Source organism: Pseudophryne corroboree, chromosome 5, assembly GCF_028390025.1.
Source record: "Pseudophryne corroboree isolate aPseCor3 chromosome 5, aPseCor3.hap2, whole genome shotgun sequence".
Classification (NCBI taxonomy): Eukaryota; Metazoa; Chordata; class Amphibia; order Anura; family Myobatrachidae; genus Pseudophryne; species Pseudophryne corroboree.
Window position 1 is genome coordinate 97721158 of NC_086448.1, and position 19044 is coordinate 97740201.

Consider the following 19044-nt stretch of genomic DNA (forward strand, 5'->3'; position numbering starts at 1 on the left):
TGCGCAGCACGGACCAGTGTGCGGTGCAAATATGGCAGTGTGCATTAAGACATTTTTCTGACTTTGACAGTCCACCCTTTGGCAGTCAATAATAACTGCCACAAAATATTTAAGGAGAAAAATGTAAGTCAGGGGTTAATTGATTTCCATGGTGGGGAAAGGAAGAAGAATGGAGTAGGTGTGAAGAGGGTATGACCTAGTGAGAAAGCAGAAGCATGTGTGTATGAGTCCATGTTTGGAGGGTCATGTATCATCGTGCCGTACGTGTGGTAGATCAAGCTTCGAGGTATTGCGAAGTATACATTTGAATTCCTTCTTATCCCGTACTAAGGGTCTGTGGATGGGCTGTCAAACTCTACCGAGCTCATTTCGGCTTTCAGTTGTAACAAAATGGGGATGCACATTTTAGTTGATGATACATGAATGGGGGAGGTATGTGGTTGCTGATATCTGTGCCTGTATTCCCTATCGACTATGTGTGTCATTACCTGAGGGTTGTAGAGATGAAGATAAAGAACACTTATGGAAAATGCAATGATATTCTATGTCAGGGAAATGTACATCTGTCGATTGAGGTCTTGATTGGTGTCGGTTGATTGGAGTCTTCTTCTTTGTGCTTTTGCTCATAAATCGTGAGTAAAGCAAACAACGTCCATGGATTTACAAAAAATGTTGGGCTAGCGTGATTTTAAAGTTCCTAGGGAAACTGGGGTACCCATGGCATTGTCCATCAAAATCTTGTATATCAGGTCGTCTGCTCTTCTTCTTTCCATCTTTCCGTTGTCGGCCCCTTGGCTCATCAAATCCTTCGTCTACGTGGGTCTTTGTACCTCGGAGGAAAACATAGAAATGGGTGAAAGACGGACCGTATACTCATTACATCATTACGTCATGGTTTCTAGCATTGGGTCATAAATCAAATCCAGGTTAATTACAGTTTCCTCACTCCTCAAGCTCATCACTTTCGTACTTTGTTTACACCTCATCAAAGCCTGCCCGCATCTAAATATCAATCCAATAGATATAACAACACCTAAGATACACAGGAGAAACTTTCCAACATCCATTATGACTCCTTGAGCCCACTCTCCCAAACCGGAGAACCAATTTCGCGGGTTCAACCATGACACCCAACCAGTCAGCTCATTACCTACAGCAGCAAGGGTGAGATTGTGTTTCCGACGAAATTCCCACTTTAATTGCAGAATATCATCCATCTTTTGGTCTATGACCTCTACCGGATCCTCGGTACTATTTGTGATGTACGTGCAACACTTTATGCCGTACTGTGTTGCCAATGTAACACAATATCCGCCTGTTACTGCTGTAAGGTAATTAAGAACCATCCTATGCTGAACTAGTTCTGTTTTGTAAGCTTGGAGTTCCCTTCCAGTGTATCTAAACGTGTCATCATACATTTCAGTGATATTATCTAACAAATTGGCGAGTGCGGAAATGTATTTATAATTCATCACTCCTCGAGCGGTACGAGTGGAATCTAACGCTACCAGAACCTGAATCCCGGTGGATTCATGGATAAGATCAGAGGCCGGATGCTCTAACCTTTCTGACAGTTGTCTTTTAACTCGGTGTTCGTAGTGAGTGTGAGTATAAGGAGCTTGGGCACCACGGTGTATGTCCTTCATTTTGTCATGTGTTACAGTCATCACTTCAGGCAATACTTTTCCAATATAACACAATCCTTCAGAGTTTGGGGCAAGCCACTTGTACGCCTTTCTCCCGCATATGAAATATGCGTCATCGGGGAGAACATAAGGGACGGAGAAGGACATGACCATGTTACAAACCTTCCAGGTGAAATCTCCTGACCCTAATTCTTCCATCTGCCTAATGCACGTATCAGTTTGTATGACATGTGCACAGTATCCTGGTGATACCTCTCCAACTCTAGTAATCCTATTTCCTAAGGTATATCGATACCGAAAAGACTTTCCTCTACTGGCTATGTGGCGTACGAGCTCTGTATCTGTAGGCATTCTATCTGCTCTGTGTGAAAAGGTCATGGTAAGGTTGCTCCATGACACTTCCCAATTTCCCGGTTTTCTAGGATTGGAGATGTTAAAACATAAGAGGGACCTATCCACATGGTACTGGTGGAGCTTCAAACTAGGAGGGCTGGAGATGTTAAACCTCCGGTCCACCGGTCTCCCACCACTTAGCTCAAGTACCTCCCCTAACGTTAAAGGAAATGGTACTAGCCCTGATTTGCTGTGACCCTGAGGTACTTGAGAGCATACCCAACAATCTGTTTGGTTTAATACGCTACCCACTAGAGAGTGATAGTCACTCAATGGATGCCGGTCCATATGGTTATTAAGACTGGATTGGCATTCTTGTTACAGAGCCTACAGATACGGTCTTTCTTCTTAAACTAACAATCCTTCAAAGAAAATGTTTACAGATAACAGGGTGGTTAGATCGTGCCCGGTACTCGCCTTTGCTTGGTGATTGGGTTGCTATTGGAAATTTACACCTCCGTCTCAGTCCTCAGGACCTTTCTGGATCCTTTCTCGACCTCACTGGTACTCTCACCGAAACAGACTGCTCTGGTCAACATCATGGTTAACGGGAAAAAATCCATATCACAGTCTCTTGGGGCAAGTCCATCTTACAGGAGGAGAAAAGAAGAAATTTGTAAATGGGGTATAAGAAAATCAGTTTGAGGGGGAGAGAACTTGTTACGATAATAAGTTCTCTCGTCTTGTTGTTCTTCTTGTTCTGCTGTCCTCTCAAAGGTGTTGTCTCTCAGTCTTCAAAAACGATCATTCTGGTGATGCAATATTCCTTCCTAACCGACGATCTTTCTGTAAGGAGCAAAAATCTGGCATTACCATTGGTCCAACTGAGGGGTGACATAACATCTTTAAACCATGGAAACATGAGTGAGAAGAGAGAGAAAATAAAAAAAACAAAAGAGATAGAGAACAATTCATGTGCATATATACATTACATAACCCGACAATAACCACCAATAAGAGAAGAGAAACAAAGCATTTTTAAACATTGTAAGAAAACATTGTTAGCATTAGAAAAACATTGTCAGACTATCAGGCTGTCGTATCTACGTGTCTAATGGTCTCCTTGAGCAGTCCCTCCCCACCAGCACTTGCATTATTCCACTGTCTGTATCTGGCCAGAATACATTGTGGCGGAGGTCATGCTGGGGTTTGGTAGACTTCTGCAAGGACCAAGTGGATATGCAATGTGTGAATTCTTACCACTACTAGTCAGAGATGGGGATAGAGAGAGGGAGAGAAAAACATTTTTCACAAATACATTTACAACGTTTCACCTGGTCATCCCTGTGTCTTTAGTGAATGACCTCCCACTTTATTAATCGTTACCTCAGGCTTACCATCAGTCCTAATGATCACCTTTCTTGACTATATTTTATGGGTGTGGCCCAAAATTCTTCCTATATGATCCCTGATTATAATGGTGTATGTTGTAACTTTGCTCATTTCTTGGTCTAGGGGGTCTAACTTTATGTGGGTTATTACAGTTGTTGGCATAATGCCCTTCTCTTCTACAATGGTAACAAATCCTTGGCCTTCTCCATGTGCTAGGGGCCTGGGGTTCCGGTCGACTTGATGCATCCTCTAGTGCTTGGATGTTCAGTGTCATCAACCGCTCTCCCTGCGCTTCCCTGGTTCTTTGGATATTTCGGTCATGCTCGATAGCGGACTCTCTTAATGCCGCCACCGAGATACCTCTCCAATGAGGTATTGAAGTTTGTACCCTAATTTTTAGTGTGTCTTTCAAGTTGCTCGCTAATACGGACACAGCTACCTCTCTGTGGTGTACATTAGTTTCAATGTCATCTATACCAGTGTACCTAGCCATATCCTGCAGAGCCCGGTGAAAATACTCTTCTGCGGATTCACCTTCTTTTTGTCTTATTGTATAGATTTTATTCCACTTTGCTACTGTAGGAAAATATTCTTTCAACTGTAGATTGATTCTTTTTATATTATCTTGGTTATACTTGTTTGTTAGTGGCACTTCCTCATCTAGCTTACAATCAGTGATAAATTTCAATGAATCAACATCGGGGGGTAAACATGCCCTCAGCACTGTCCTCCAATCTTTGTTACTTGGCTCTGCAGTATGTCCTAGCACTCTAATGTATCTTTGACAAGCAACTAAATCTTTCCTGGGATCAGGAAATTCAGACAGAATTGCTCTTAATTCTGTTCGGGAAAAAGGGCAGTACATGGCGATGTTCCTGACAGGAGTGATTCCTGAAGAGTCAGTTTCCCCATTTGGTACTGCAATTACCCTAACAGGATTAAGTCCAGTAATGTCATTCTGAATTGGTTCTAGGATATAAGGTACATTTGTTTGTGCGTGATGTATATTACCATACATACCTGTGAACACGACCTCACCTGACCCTCCATTAGGGGGTTTGATTACAGTTTTTACCGACTGGGTCGTGTCCACCTGGACGTCTTGTGTGATGGCTTCTGAAAGAGGTGCCGACATCGTTCTTGGTTCACTTTCTGGTTGGTGTTCCTGAGGAAAGTTTAACATGGGGTGCGACTTGCATGGGTTAATAGTTGTACATTCAACAGTATTACAATTATCTTTGTTACATTTATTACACTTATTCTTATTATCTGTACTACTGTTGCTAAGAGCATTTTTATTGTTCACCCTTGTGCTTCTCTCCGCAACCACAATCCCCTCCATTGCCACTTCTCCTCTCTCAAGATGAAAGTTAGGTAAGTAAGTTATATTTCTTTGCATTTCACTCTCCTGTTGCCATATTTGTAAACAATCATAATGCTTGATTCGTCTCTTTGCTGATTTGATGAGACATATCCTTTGCCTTAAATTATGCAACACCTCTGAGTCAAAACTACCTATCCCGGGAAATGGTGCCTTATCCCCCGCAGTCATTCGTGTCCATTCATCACAAAAGGTCTCAGAGTGGGGACCATATTTCCCCCACATTACTAACCGAGCAGACCCTCGGGGTCTGCAAGCCTCTGGAGTCTGAATCCCGACCTCCGACCGTCTCTGTATTGTGCACTTGGCTGCCATTGTGGACCTTTTTAACACAGAAAAAACTTCCTAAAATGCACCAAACACAGAACTTCCTTAAAACTTCTTCTGCTCCGGGTATCTCCGTTCCGCCTTCTAGCAGACACGTGTAGCCGTTGCAGGCCCTATCTCTAGAGATTTTCCTGAGAAAATTCCCTTCCTTTTTCTTTACACAAATCACGCTTGCATGTGCTCCCTACAACACGTATGAGGGCAAGATTTACGCATGGATATACGACCTCATAACCCGTTGTTATTGGTCACACATACAACCGTGCGGTCCAATCGTACCACTTATAGACACTTGTTGCCCATAAATGGTAGGATCATTGGAGTCTCCCTACTGTGCTCCAAAACAGCCAGAGCGTAATACAACGAAAACTTTATCACACTCTGTTGCACGTTTTCACTCAGATCGTGCTCATCACATTCCACATAGATCACAAATTATCACATAGATCACAAAGTCCACAAAGCGGGATTATCACCTAGATCACAAAGTCCACAAAGCGGGATTCAATACACTCATACCGTTTTCAACCCAATATCATTCTTATAGTTTTCTGATCAGAAAAATCATTTCCCGTAGTCTGATAGCTCTCCCCAGAGGTACTACAGTAAAACAAGGTATTTAAACTAAGTTTTGGAAAGCTGAAATCAATTTGTGTTATTTATCGCCTTGCGTTATTTACCGCTGTGCGTTACTTATCGCCTTTGCGCTAATTATCGCTTTGCGCTAATTCAACTTTTCGTGACTTGAGCTACGTGGGCGTAACCAGACGCTACGTTGCGTAGTGTACGCTGCGTGCGTCTGCCTTTCGGATTGCGTACGCTAGTCTTTGTTAGCGACACGTGTACGCAATGCAAAGGATCCACCGTAACACAATATATATTTTATCAATGTAGACGATCCCTGATCATCTACCGCAATCCACACTGCACACTGGCTGCCTCGTCTCTCGGACAAGCCGTGTGTTGTTCTATACTTTAACTATTACCTCTACTTATTAAATAACAGCAAATCTCCTTTTAGCCCTTTCTATCAACTATAAAATTTGGCAAACAGGAATAGTGATATACGAAAAATGAAACAGAAATGCAGATATATGCGTGCGTACGCAAGACAAAAGAAAAATAAACAGTTTTAAAAAGACACAAGCGTTTTGTTCTTACTTCCGGTCCCGGATTCCTTCAGCACTCTTAATCTAAGCGAAAGCAGACGCTTATCCCGTCAGCAACTGCGAGACAACCTCCCACCCTTTGCTGGAGGGATAATGTCTGCTGATCTACCCAGTGCAGATATGAGAAGGATAGGACACGCCCCCAATTGACAATGCTGAATTCCTTTGTCGTATAAAACACCTTAAGAAGTCTAAGAACACTGTACGCTGTTTACTTAAGAAGTACCGTAATGGTACGCTATTTGCGTAACGATCGCTCAGCCGTAGGCGAGACGCTCAAGCGTCACGTTCGCTCGCGGCCCAGTGATCACAGGACACGTTATTGGTTATGTCTAGGGAAATGATTCGCTATGGCGTAGCTTACGCTCGAGACCACGAGGAGGTCACCAGCGATGCCGACGCTCACAACACTATACCTTTATGTAAAACCTTATATCAATGAAATACACTGCATACCTTAATGTGAGTACAGGGTGTAAGTGCAACCTTGTGTAACCTGACTAACTACAAAGCTGCTTGTGCGTCACCGACGCTCAAGTGAACACTTAACACTATAGAAAATACACAGATACTGGTTTAGGGTTCCAAAGCCTATTAACTGTATTATATCTAATATACTTGTAAAAAAAGGATAACAGTACATATGATACACTACAATATAACAGAGACTTCCTAACCACAGAACTAAACAATAAATACAAATAGACAATACTACGCTGACCTAGATACAATACAATACAATACTATAATACTATAAGGTATATAAGAGAAAAGAGGAGAGAGAGAGATAGAGAGAGAGAGAGAGAAATTGGCTCGCAGAAAGACAATGATTATGGAGAGAACTTACGCACAAAGGGTATGATCGCCAGCGCCTCGATATCCAGCTCCCGATTATCAGCAGATAACCGTTGATGAGAGAGTGCTCTTGGATATGGTCGGCCTGCCTATTTATGCCCCACACACAATGCAATCTAATGGTCCCTACAGTCTCACTGTCCATTGGACGCAGGAATTCGGCTTCGCATTATAACAAAGGTCATAGGTTGATTCATACAGGTAAACTGTCTTGTATCAGTGGCCTAAGTTATGTAACACAATGGGTGATGACCAGCACATTCCTGTCTTCTGGAGACCTTTTGTTTGGCGAATACAAAACAGAATCCTGTCTGGGTTCTGCTCTATATTCATGATGTCCACTTTCAATTGAGACAATGACGTCTCAGCCCTTATTTTCCTGTATACAAATCCAGCCCCATTTGTAAACACAGGTGTTGGTCTTCTCCATTGAGTCTCAAAGCTCAATGTAATTAAAGGCTATTGCACTCCGTCTGCGGGAAAGATACTGATTTGGAGTACAATTGATCTTCAATTACTATTCTTGTGATTACCTTATGCATGTGTAGATATGAGGCCCTCTTAACATGCAAACTATTGTTTGGGGGATCTCTGAGGTCAAAGAGCCATTTGAGACCCACTGATGCATGACTAAGTAAGAACAAATGATAATAGAAAATAGACATAACTTGTTATGTCCATAACTATTCGCACGAGCGATTAATCCGCTCCAAACCAACACCGGAATATTGCTGATTAAATACTCTTCCGATGGGTACCAAACACTGCTGTATGATTCCTGTTAGACCCTTCGTACGATGTAAAGAGGGATTCCTCGGCTCAGGGACGTTCTATTTTAACCAAACTTTCAGAATCTATCAAAGGGACCATGATCTATAAACTACATTAATTGTGAACATTTGTAACTAATGAGTCGCACGCTACGATCACGTAAACTCTACCGTAAATGCGCATACTGCGCGTGCGAGTGCACGCTATTGCGGGTATGCGCTTCCACGGGAGAGCGTACGCATGCGCAGCACGGACCAGTGTGCGGTGCAAATATGGCAGTGTGCATTAAGACATTTTTCTGACTTTGACAGTCACTCCTGACTGTAGGAAGTGCAGAAAACGACCCAGCTGAAATTCCTCTGTAGGGGCCTTCCTGGCCTCACACCACGCAACATATTTTCGCCAAATGCGGTGATAATGGTTTGCGGTTACTTCTTTCCTGGCTTTTATCAGCGTAGGAATGACTTCCTCCGGAATGCCCTTTTCCTTTAGGATCCGGAATTCAACCGCCATGCTGTCAAACGCAGCCGAGGTAAGTCTTGGAACAGACAGGGCCCCTGCTGTAGCAGATCCTGTCTGAGCGGTAGAGGCCATGGGTCCTCTGATAACATTTCTTGAAGTTCCGGGTACCAAGCTCTTCTTGGCCAATCCGGAACCACGAGAATCGTTCTTACTCCTCGCCTTCTTATTATTCTCAGTACCTTTGGTATGAGGGGCAGAGGAGGGAACACATAGACCGACTGGTACACCCACGGTGTCACTAGAGCGTCCACCGCTATCGCCTGAGGGTCCCTTGACCTGGCGCAATATCTCTTTAGCTTCGTGTTGAGGCGGGACGCCATCATGTCCACCTGTGGCCTTTCCCAGCGGTTTACCAACAGTAGGAAGACTTCTGGATGAAGTCCCCACTCTCCCAGGTGTAGGTCGTGTCTGCTGAGGAAGTCTGCTTCCCAGTTGTCCACTCCCGGAATGAACACTGCTGACAGTGCTAGTACGTGATTTTCCGCCCATCGGAGAATCCTTGTGGCTTCTGCCATGGCCACCCTGCTTCTTGTGCCGCCCTGTCGGTTTACATGGGCGACTGCCGTGATGTTGTCTGATTGGATCAGAACCGGCTGGTTTTGAAGCAGGAGCCTTGCCTGACTTAGGGCATTGTAAATGGCCCTCAGTTCCAGAATGTTTATGTGCAGGGACGACTCCTGACTTGACCAAAGTCCCTGGAAATTTCTTCCCTGCGTGACTGCGCCCCAGCCCCGAAGGCTGGCATCCGTGGTCACCAGGACCCAGTCCTGTATGCCGAATCTGCGGCCCACTACAAGATGAGCACTCTGCAGCCACCACAGTAGAGACACCCTGGTCCTTGGAGACAGGGTTATCAGTTGATGCATCTGAAGATGCGATCCCGACCACTTGTCCAAGAGGTCTCACTGGAAGGTCCTGGCATGGAACCTGCCGAATGGAATTGCTTCTTGCGAAGCCACCATTTTTCCCTGGACTCGTGTGCAGTGATGCACCGATACATACCTCCCAACTTTAGCCGCTTGCAAAGAGGGACACACGCGCGGCGGAGCCGCGCGCTCCCGAAAAAGGGGCGTGTCCTGTGGGAAAGGGCGTGGCTTCGCGGGAGGACCCGCGATCGCGAGCCACGCCCCCGATTTCGTCATTGAGGGGGCATGCCCAGCGCTCCGTGAGCTGCTGGCATGCCCTCTCTCCCTCTGTCTGCACTGAATAGACGCTGTGCGCATGCGCACAGCGTCTATTCATCGCTGCTCTGCTAAGCAGAGCAGCGCGTGCAGGAGCCTCCCAACTGCCCCCCCCCGCCGCGGGACACTGCGGCCCGCGGGTGGGACAGCGGGACAGTCCCCAAAAAACGGGACTGTCCCGCGAAAATCGGGACAGTTGGGAGGTATGCCGATACCCGTTTTGGTTTTAGGAGGTCTCTGACTAAAGATGACAGCTCCTTGGCTTTCTCCTGCGGGAGAAACACTTTTTTCTGTTCTGTGTCCAGAATCATCCCCAGGAACAGTAAGCGTGTGGAAGGAACCAGTTGTGACTTTGGAATGTTTAGAATCCAGCCATGCTGTTGTAGCACTTCCCGAGATAGTGCTACTCCGACCAACAACTGCTCCCTGGACCTCGCCTTTATTAGGAGATCGTCCAAGTACGGGATAATTAAAACTCCCTTTTTTCGAAGGAGTATCATCATTTCTGCCATTACCTTGGTAAACACCCTCGGTGCCGTGGACAGTCCAAACGGTAGTGTCTGGAATTGGTAATGGCAATCCTGTACCACAAATCTGAGGTACTCCTGGTGAGGAAGGTAAATTGGGACATGCAGGTAAGCATCCTTGATGTCCAGGGATACCATGTAATCCCCCTCGTCCAGGCTTGAAATAACCGCCCTGAGCGATTCCATCTTGAACTTGAATTTTTTTATGTATGTGTTCAAGGATTTCAAATTTAAAATGGGTCTCACCGAACCGTCCGGTTTCGGTACCACAAACAGTGTGGAATAGTAACCCCGTCCTTGTTGAAGTAGGGGTACCTTGACTATCACCTGCTGGGAATACAGCTTGTGAATTGCCTCTAGTACAGCCTCCCTGCCCGAGGGAGTTGTCGGTAAGGCCGATTTGAGGAAACGGCGGGGGGGGAGGCGCCTCGAATTCCAGCTTGTACCCCTGAGATACTACTTGAAGGATCCAGGGATCCACCCGTGAGCGAACCCACTGATCGCTGAAATTTTTGAGGCGGCCCCCCACCGTACCTGGAGCCCCACCGTCATGCGGCGGATTTGGAAGAAGCGGGGGAGGACTTTTGTTCCTGGGAACCTGCTGCGTGGTGCAGCTTTTTTCCCCTTCCTCTGCCTCTAGACAGAAAGGACCCGCCTTTTCCCCGCCTGTTTTTCTGGGGCCGAAAGGACTGTACCTGATAGTACGGCGCTTTCTTAGGCTGTGAGGGGACATGGGGTAAAAATGCTGACTTCCCAGCTGTTGCTGTGGAAACCAGGTCTGAGAGACCATCCCCGAATAACTCCTCACCCTTATAAGGCAAAACTTCCATGTGCCTTTTAGAATCTGCATCCCCTGTCCACTGCCGAGTCCATAAGCCTCTCCTAGCAGAAATGGACAATGCACTTATTCTAGATGCCAGCCGGCAGATCTCCCTCTGTGCATCTCTCATGTACAAGACTGAGTCTTTTATATGCTCTACGGTTAGCAATATAGTGTCCCTGTCCAGGGTGTCAATATTTTCCGACAGGGAATCTGACCAAGCCGCAGCAGCACTGCACATCCACGCTGAAGCAATAGCTGGTCTCAGTATAACACCAGTGTGTGTATATATAGACTTTAGGATAGCCTCCTGCTTTCTATCAGCAGGTTCCTTTAGGGCGGCCGTATCCGGAGACGGTAGTGCCACCTTTTTAGACAAACGTGTGAGCGCTTTATCCACCCTAGGGGGTGTTTCCCAACGTGACCTATCCTCTGGCGAGAAAGGGAACGCCATTAGTAATTTTTTTTAAATCACCAATTTCTTATCAGGGAAAGCCCACGCTCCCTTCTTTGAGGTACCTGGGTTTATATCAGAAAGCTGTAAAACCTCTTTCATTGCCTCAATCATGCCACGAATGGCCCTAGTGGACATTAAATTTGACTCATCGTCGTCGACACTGGTATCAGTATCCGTGTCGACATCTGTGTCTGCCATCTGAGGTAGTGGGCGTTTTAGAGCCCCTGATGGCCTTTGAATTGCCTGGGCAGGCACGAGCTGAGAAGCCGGCTGTCCCGCATTTGGCATGTCGTCAAATTTTTTATGTAAGGAGTCGACACTTGCACGTAACTCCTTCCATAAGTCCATCCACTCAGGTGTCTGCCCCGCAGGGGGTGACATCACATTTATAGGCATCTGCGCCGCCTCCACATAAGTCTCCTCATCAAACATGTCGACACAGCCGTACCGACACACCGCACACACACACACACAGGGAATGCTCTTAAAGGAGACAGGACCCCACAAAAGCCCTTTGGGGAGACAGAGAGAGAGTATGCCAGCACACACCAGAGCGCTATATAATGCAGGGACTAACTGAATTATGTCCCCTATAGCTGCTGTAATATTTACTGCGCCTCAAATCTGTGCCCCCCCTCTCTTTTTTACCCTTTTCTGTAGTGTAGACTGCAGGGGAGAGTCAGGGAGCTTCCTTCCAGCGGAACTGTGAGGGAAAATGGCGCCAGTTTGCTGAGGGAGATGGCTCCGCCCCTTTTTCGGCAGACTTTTCTCCCGCTTTTTTCTGTATTCTGGCAGGGGTAATTACCACATATATAACCTCTGGGGCTATATATTGTGGTTATTTTGCCAGCCAAGGTGATATTATTGCTGCTCAGGGCGCCCCCCCCCCCAGCGCCCTGCACCCTCAGTGACCGGAGTGTGAAGTGTGTATGAGGAGCAATGGCGCACAGCTGCAGTGCTTTGCGCTACCTTGGTGAAGACTGAAGTCTTCTGCCGCCGGTTTTCCGGACCATCTTCTTGCTTCTGGCTCTGTAAGGGGGACGGCGGCGCGGCTCCGGGAACGAACACCAAGGACGGGTCCTGCGGTCGATCCCTCTGGAGCTAATGGTGTCCAGTAGCCCAAGCTAGCTGCAAGCAGGTAGGTCCGCTTCTTCTCCCCTTAGTCCCTCGTTGCAGTGAGCCTGTTGCCAGCAGGTCTCACTGTAAAATAAAAAACCTAATATATACTTTCTTTCTAGGAGCTCAGGAGAGCCCCTAGTGTGCATCCAGCTCGGTCGGGCACAGAAATCTAACTGAGGTCTGGAGGAGGGGCATAGAGGGAGGAGCCAGTGCACACCAGGTAGTACCAAATCTTTCTTTTAGTGTGCCCAGTCTCCTGCGGAGCCGTCTATTCCCCATGGTCCTTACGGAGTCCCCAGCATCCACTAGGACATCAGAGAAATATTATTTTCCATACTCTTCTTTGGACAGAAATACTCCTTAAAATGCTAAGAGGAATTATCGAATTCCTCCCAAAAAATGTAGATTGACTACTGCCAACAAGTAATTGATTGCTGACCTAACAGTTACTGTACAATATATTGTAGACTCTACAAATAAATACAATACAGGTTGAGTCTCCCATATCCAAAACTCTGAAATACGACTATTCCGAAATACGGATATTTTTCTTACCACATCTGAGATAATGACACCTTTTGCTTTCTGATGTTTCAGTGTACACAGACTTTGTTTAATGCATAACAATTATTGAAAATATTGTTTAAAATGACCTGTGTATAAGGTGTATATGAAACATGAATGCATTCTGTGTTTAGACTTGGGTCCCATTCCCAAAATATCTCATTTGGAATGCAAATAATACTTATGGATATGGGAGACTCAACCTGTACATGATATCACTGTCATGTATTCTTCTCCAGTAACTAATGAATAGTGCTGCTAATACTCACACCTGCTGCACCAACACTGGTTTAGAGTATATATATGATATCATGGCGGATGGGATACCGATGGCCATATGACCAACATCGGCATCCCGAAGCAGAGAATCCTGACCCTAACTCCCCACACCCCGCAGCATAACCCTCCCCAGTGGTGCCTAAACCTACCCCCCCTCCCCCTTCCCTGCAGCCTAACACTAATCCTCCCCGGGGGTGCCTAACCCCCCCCCCCCCCCCTTCCTGCCCGCAGCCTAGCCCAAACCTTCCCTTCCCCGCAACCTAACTCACCCCCCTTCCCCCCACGTCTTACCAATATGGAGTCCTGGCAGAGGTTGATCAGGACTACGGTGTCGGCATTCCGACTGCCTGGATGCCTAACCCGGTATCCTGAGCGGATCTCTCTTTAGTACTCCTCACCTATCCCTGGCCTGTGTACTGAAACAATATTAACAAAATTAGTATCATATTGTGGGGTCTATGGACTAAGCCTTGGAGGGTGATAAGGTGGATGGAGATAAAGTTCCAACCAACAGAGACTGCAACATGCCACTCAGGATCTGATTGGCTGGTATTTTATCCTTGTCCACCTTATCTCTGTAGTACCCCATAGTTATAGTAAGTAAAAATGTAAAGTTTCTTTTTCAATTTTTTTAAATTACACATATACTTGCAACGATGTCCCAATACAGCCCTATGGCAGTGCTCAAGTTGAACTTTACGTGACCTTGTGAGCTTGGACAAGGAGTTTTGGCGCCACTGCTCTCTGGTGTTCACCCTCTGGCCAGCAACAGTCCTGACCTGGGAAAGTCCCCGGAAAATAATTGTGTTCCTGGGTTGTAGGGCAGAATGGCCTTGGGGTGGACTGTTGCTGGGGCCCCGGGGTCCATTCATCGTCCAGGAGCCTAAAGAGGGAGGTGGTCTGAAGGCAGTCATGAAGGATAAAAGAGAGAGCCCTGGGAGAGCGGGGGTCAGCTACTCTGGAAGGATCGGAGCATTGGTCGGGTAGCGGAGCAGATGCTGCTGCCAGACCCTGCAGTGGAAGACTAGAGGGAGAGGAGCTGCTGGTTGCGGTTTGAAGCCACATACCTGGAGTAAGAAGACCAAGTACGCCTGCTGGAGACTGCCTGCTGCCCAGCCTCAAGGGAGTCGAGCCGCTGCCAGGATAGTAAGGGGTGACCAGCGCTAACAGAAGTGCCTCATGAGCCTGTGCCTGTCTGCCAAGATGACTGGAGGACTGTCTGGAAAGGAGTGGCGGCGGCTGCGCAGAGGAGGGAAGTCCAGGGGACCAGAAGACCCCACCACAATTTTAGTCGAGAGGGATTCAACGGGATCGATATGCGATCCTGCCGCACGGTATGCCGAATGTCAGTATACCGACACCAGCATCCCGTGCTGCAGAATTCCGGCAGTGGGGGCGAGCGCAATGATGCCCCTTGTGGGCTTGCTGCAGGCTCAGTGGCAAGCTTTGCTCGCCACAGGTTCTATTATCCCTCTGTGCGTGTTATGGACACCCATAGAGGGGGAATCACCTACTTCGCCGGTATTCCGGCGGTGGTATGGTGACCCTTTCAGGATCCCAGCATCTGTATTAAGACAGCTGGGATCCTGATGAGCGGTACACTCTGCTTAGTGGGGACCAAGTAATAAGGGGGTAGGCGTCTCTCCATCTGCTTACCCTGCCCCAGTAATAAAGGGGTAGGCTCCCATTCCTCTCTGGTGCCCCTTTGGTGTTGAAGTTAAAAAGGGGGTGTTCTCCCCTCTTAGTACCTTATTCCCCACTGCTTTAGGAACATAACAAAGTGGGTAGACCTCCCTTCCCCTGCGCCCCCATTGTGTTATAATATTAGGGGTAGTCACCCTAGTTACAGTGCTTCACGTTCTAGACAAGTGACAGGGATAGGTTGCCTTGTTTCCCCTCCCTTGCCCTTTTTGTAGTCTTGTATTCTTAAAATGTTATGTCAAAGTGAATTTCCTTATGCTGACCGGTTAATGCAGAGGTGTGCTCCTAAATGCTGAGTGAGATAATGCAAACGTATATTCTCAAATGTTGATAGGTGATGTCAAAGTGAATTCCAAAGTGTGACAGTCTAGTACAGATGTGTGCTCATAGATGCTGAATGTAATAGCGAAGACGTCCGTTCCCAAAGACCTAACTGATATTGTTGGTTATTGGTGACTGCATTCTCATAGCCAAACCATCCTGTGTTACCTGCTTCACGTGTCTCAACTGTGTGCTGTGCTGAAAGACCTAATTGATATTGCTGGCATTTAGTGAATGTATTCTCAAAACCAGGCCAAACCAGCCTGAGCTATTCCATTCTCCTGTCTCAACTGTGTGCTATGCTTAAATACCTGGTTTTTGTAAATATGTTATACCGCTCTTGTTTTAGTTTTCAGCAGCTCCAGAATATAGGTATTTAGGTTGTGATATGGGAGCGCTATGTATATTGTAGTGTAATCGTTGCAAAGCTTGAGGGATTTTCCTGGGAAGGTGCAGAACTTACTGTGGACTCTCAAGCTTTGCAACGATTACACTACAATATATATAGCGCTCCCATATCACAACCTAAATGCTTAAATACCTATCCGCTGCTGCTGGTTAATAGTGACTCCGTTCTCAAAGCCAAACCAGCTTGTGTAACTGCTTCATCTGACTCACCTGCTGTTACGCTTAAAGACCTAATTGCTTCTGCTTACTGCAAATAAGTGTTCACCCTGAGCTGAACCTGCTTATGGAACATGTTTCTTTATATCAACTTGTTCAAGGGCATCGGAATGGGGGGAACAAGGGGGCAGCATGCCCCCCCACCCCCCAAACTTGACAGAGGCTCAGACGCTGGGGAGGGGGAGAGCTTACCGGCGGATCACCGCAGAGACTAAATCCTACTTTGGAAGGTATGCTGCCGCTGCCCCTGCCCCATGTCCTGTGTCCTGGCCGGCTCTTCACACAGATGTATTACTGGGAGAAGGCGTGGCCATGCTGAACCTGGTGGGACATCCTCCCAGTAATGCATCTGTGTGAAGAGCCGGCCAGGACACAGGACATTGGGCAGCACAGAGCGGCGGCAGACTTTCCAAAGTAGGACTGGAGTCTCCGCGGTGATCCGGCGGTAAACGCTCCCTGCATATGTTGGGGGGATGGGGGTAGGTGTAATCGTTGGGGGAGCGACAAATGTTTCTTTTTCCACCCCACCCCCCCCAGCCATATAACGTGGCGCCCCTGAACTTGTTGATACATTGTTTTCCAATAAATCTTGTGTTTGTTTATTACTGGCAAAATTCATTGTAAACAATAAAAAGGTGTTGGACCGTTACAACAAGTGGTCCTGTGTCTGCTCTAAAAAGAGGAAGTCGAATCGCTTGCCTCTATGTTTAGGTGTGTTTGCATGGTGGTACATCTGAAAGAAGTCAGCTGCTACATGAATCAAAGCATACCGCACTGCTTGCGCATTACAGGTCTCTTCAAGGCTTAGTACATAGACCCATATATATTACTTACCTACACTCACACAGATCACTCTGGATAAGGGACCCTTCATCTTCACTATTTATTTATTTTTTTTTGCCTTTTTTAAACAAAGCTTTATTGTTTTATGAACAGAGAACATACACTGCTGTGCCGGTCTTATTGTTTTTTCTTTTCATCCTTATCAACAGCACTTTATTGGCTTTCTTCCCTTCCCTTTAGAGTTTATTTTCTACTCAGTAATGATCAGGCTGATATGTTCAGAAACTGATGAGACTGCTCGGGACTGGCGCTGGGAAATGGGAATGATGAGTCATAGAATACGATCACTGATATTTATATAATATTCTAAGCTGGTATTTGATGCTGTATTCAGTACGGTTCTACTGAATCCAACTGCACACACAATGGTCTCCGTCTCTGCCATCCTTAGATCAAGCCTCTGCAGCATATCGACAAGTCCATTAAATATATTTGCTCCTTGAAAGACCACTCTTTCTATTTTAATCCTTTTCTGTTTTTATTTATTTTATATTATTTAACAGATGAGCATCTTGCTGTATATATGTATAATACATTTTCATTGTTTTAAATTAAACATTAAGGATCTCACTTACTTCTTCTTTTATTCAGGTCAGCTAACCTGGTTTGGTTATGAAAGTCCTCGAAGTTTTTGGGATTACATACGGGTTGCATGTTCCAAAGTGTCCCACAGTTGTATCTGTAGTATCGAAAATATGGAAAATGTCAGCTCCTCGAGAGCGAAGGTAGGAATCTTTTTGAATCTATTTTTATTTCCCAATGACAATTTAGCTGACAAAAGCAGTTGTGATGTTTATTTTGTGTATTTTTTTTGTTACATTATTTGTTTATACAGTGTATAGTAGTGTATAAGGATATAATAATGGGAAAATCAAATGAGATGAGAAGGGTTTACTGTTTAAACTTTTCAGCAAATTGGAGTTACTTATGGAAAAATTTTGTGTGAAACTGTTTTCATTTACTACAGAGTTTCACAAACTGCACCATGTCAGTCCAGATGTTACGGATACAGATGTGTCCTCTAACATCCTTGCTGCAGTCACGCTAAACAGCCCTTCAAGTCACGTCATGCTGTGGCTGGACTCTGTATCGCTGAGCGTCTTTTGTTGCGAAAATGTGTCTTGGATGCAATGTAATGCAATAGGACACACACGCAACTTCTGCTGTGAACATGCCTATAGTCTGTGTGTAATAGCGGCTCTATCTGCATCCGAAATGCCACGTTACAGGAAAACACTGTAGCATAGCATTTTGTATGCAGATACAGCCACAGTCACACACAGAATATAGACATGCTGCATATCATTTAAATCAGCAGACGCTGCTTGTGTGTCCTATTACATTAATTTGTGTCTAAGACGCATTTTCAATATAAAAAATGCAAAAAAGACGCTCTGCGCTGCCGAGTCACATGGCACTTACGCGTTATGTGTAACATGACTTGTAGTGCATGCAGCAAAGTTGTAAGAGGACATCTGTATCCATGCTTGAACACAGGTGATTTACTGTAATTTGTATCTGTCAGTTTGATTCAACAATCTGGACTCAAGAATGGATATCCTTAAAACCTGGACTGTAATGTGGAGGAGTTTGGTAAACTTTGCTCTGCTATCTCAACAAGACCATTACTACATAAAATCTAGAGACTTAGGTGGTCATTCCGAGTTGATCACTAGCTGCATTCGTTTGCTGTGCCACGATGAGGCAAAAAAAAGGCACTTCTGCGCATGCGCGACGTACTATTACAACGAACGATGTAGTTTCACACAAGGTCTAGCAAAGATTTTCAGTCGCACTGCTGGCCACAGAGTGATTGACAGGAAGAGGGCGTTTCTGGGTGTCAACTGACCATTTTCAGCGAGTGTTCGAAAAAACGCAGGCAAGCCAGGAAAAACACAGGCGTGGCTGGGCGAACGCAGGGCGTGTTTGTGACGTCAAAACAGGAACTGAACAGTCTGAAGTCATCGCAAGTGCTGAGTAGGTATTGAGCTACTTTAAAACTGCACAAAAAAACTTTGCCGCCGCTCTGCGATCCTTTTGTTCGCACTTCTGCTAAGCTAAAATGCACTCCCAGTGGGAGGCGGCATAGCGTTTGCACGGCTGCTAAAAACTGCTAGCGAGCGAACAACTCGAAATGACCACCTTAATGCATGTGACAGATGAGTAACACCCTATGCTGGGGGTCTCGGGGCACTTGTATAGAGGCCCTGGT

General features: G+C 46.0%; 1 protein-coding gene across 4 annotated transcripts in view; it reads left to right on the forward strand.

Moving 5' to 3' along the window:
- The window catches only part of RUNDC3B (RUN domain containing 3B), a 596000-nt gene that overhangs the window by 355402 nt on the left and 221554 nt on the right, over positions 1-19044 (forward strand). For all 4 annotated transcript variants that reach the window (XM_063921483.1, XM_063921484.1, XM_063921482.1 and 1 more), the window contains one exon: positions 17424-17557. In XM_063921483.1, the coding sequence (XP_063777553.1) occupies positions 17424-17557 (134 nt within the window). The remainder of the gene's footprint in view (positions 1-17423; positions 17558-19044) is intronic.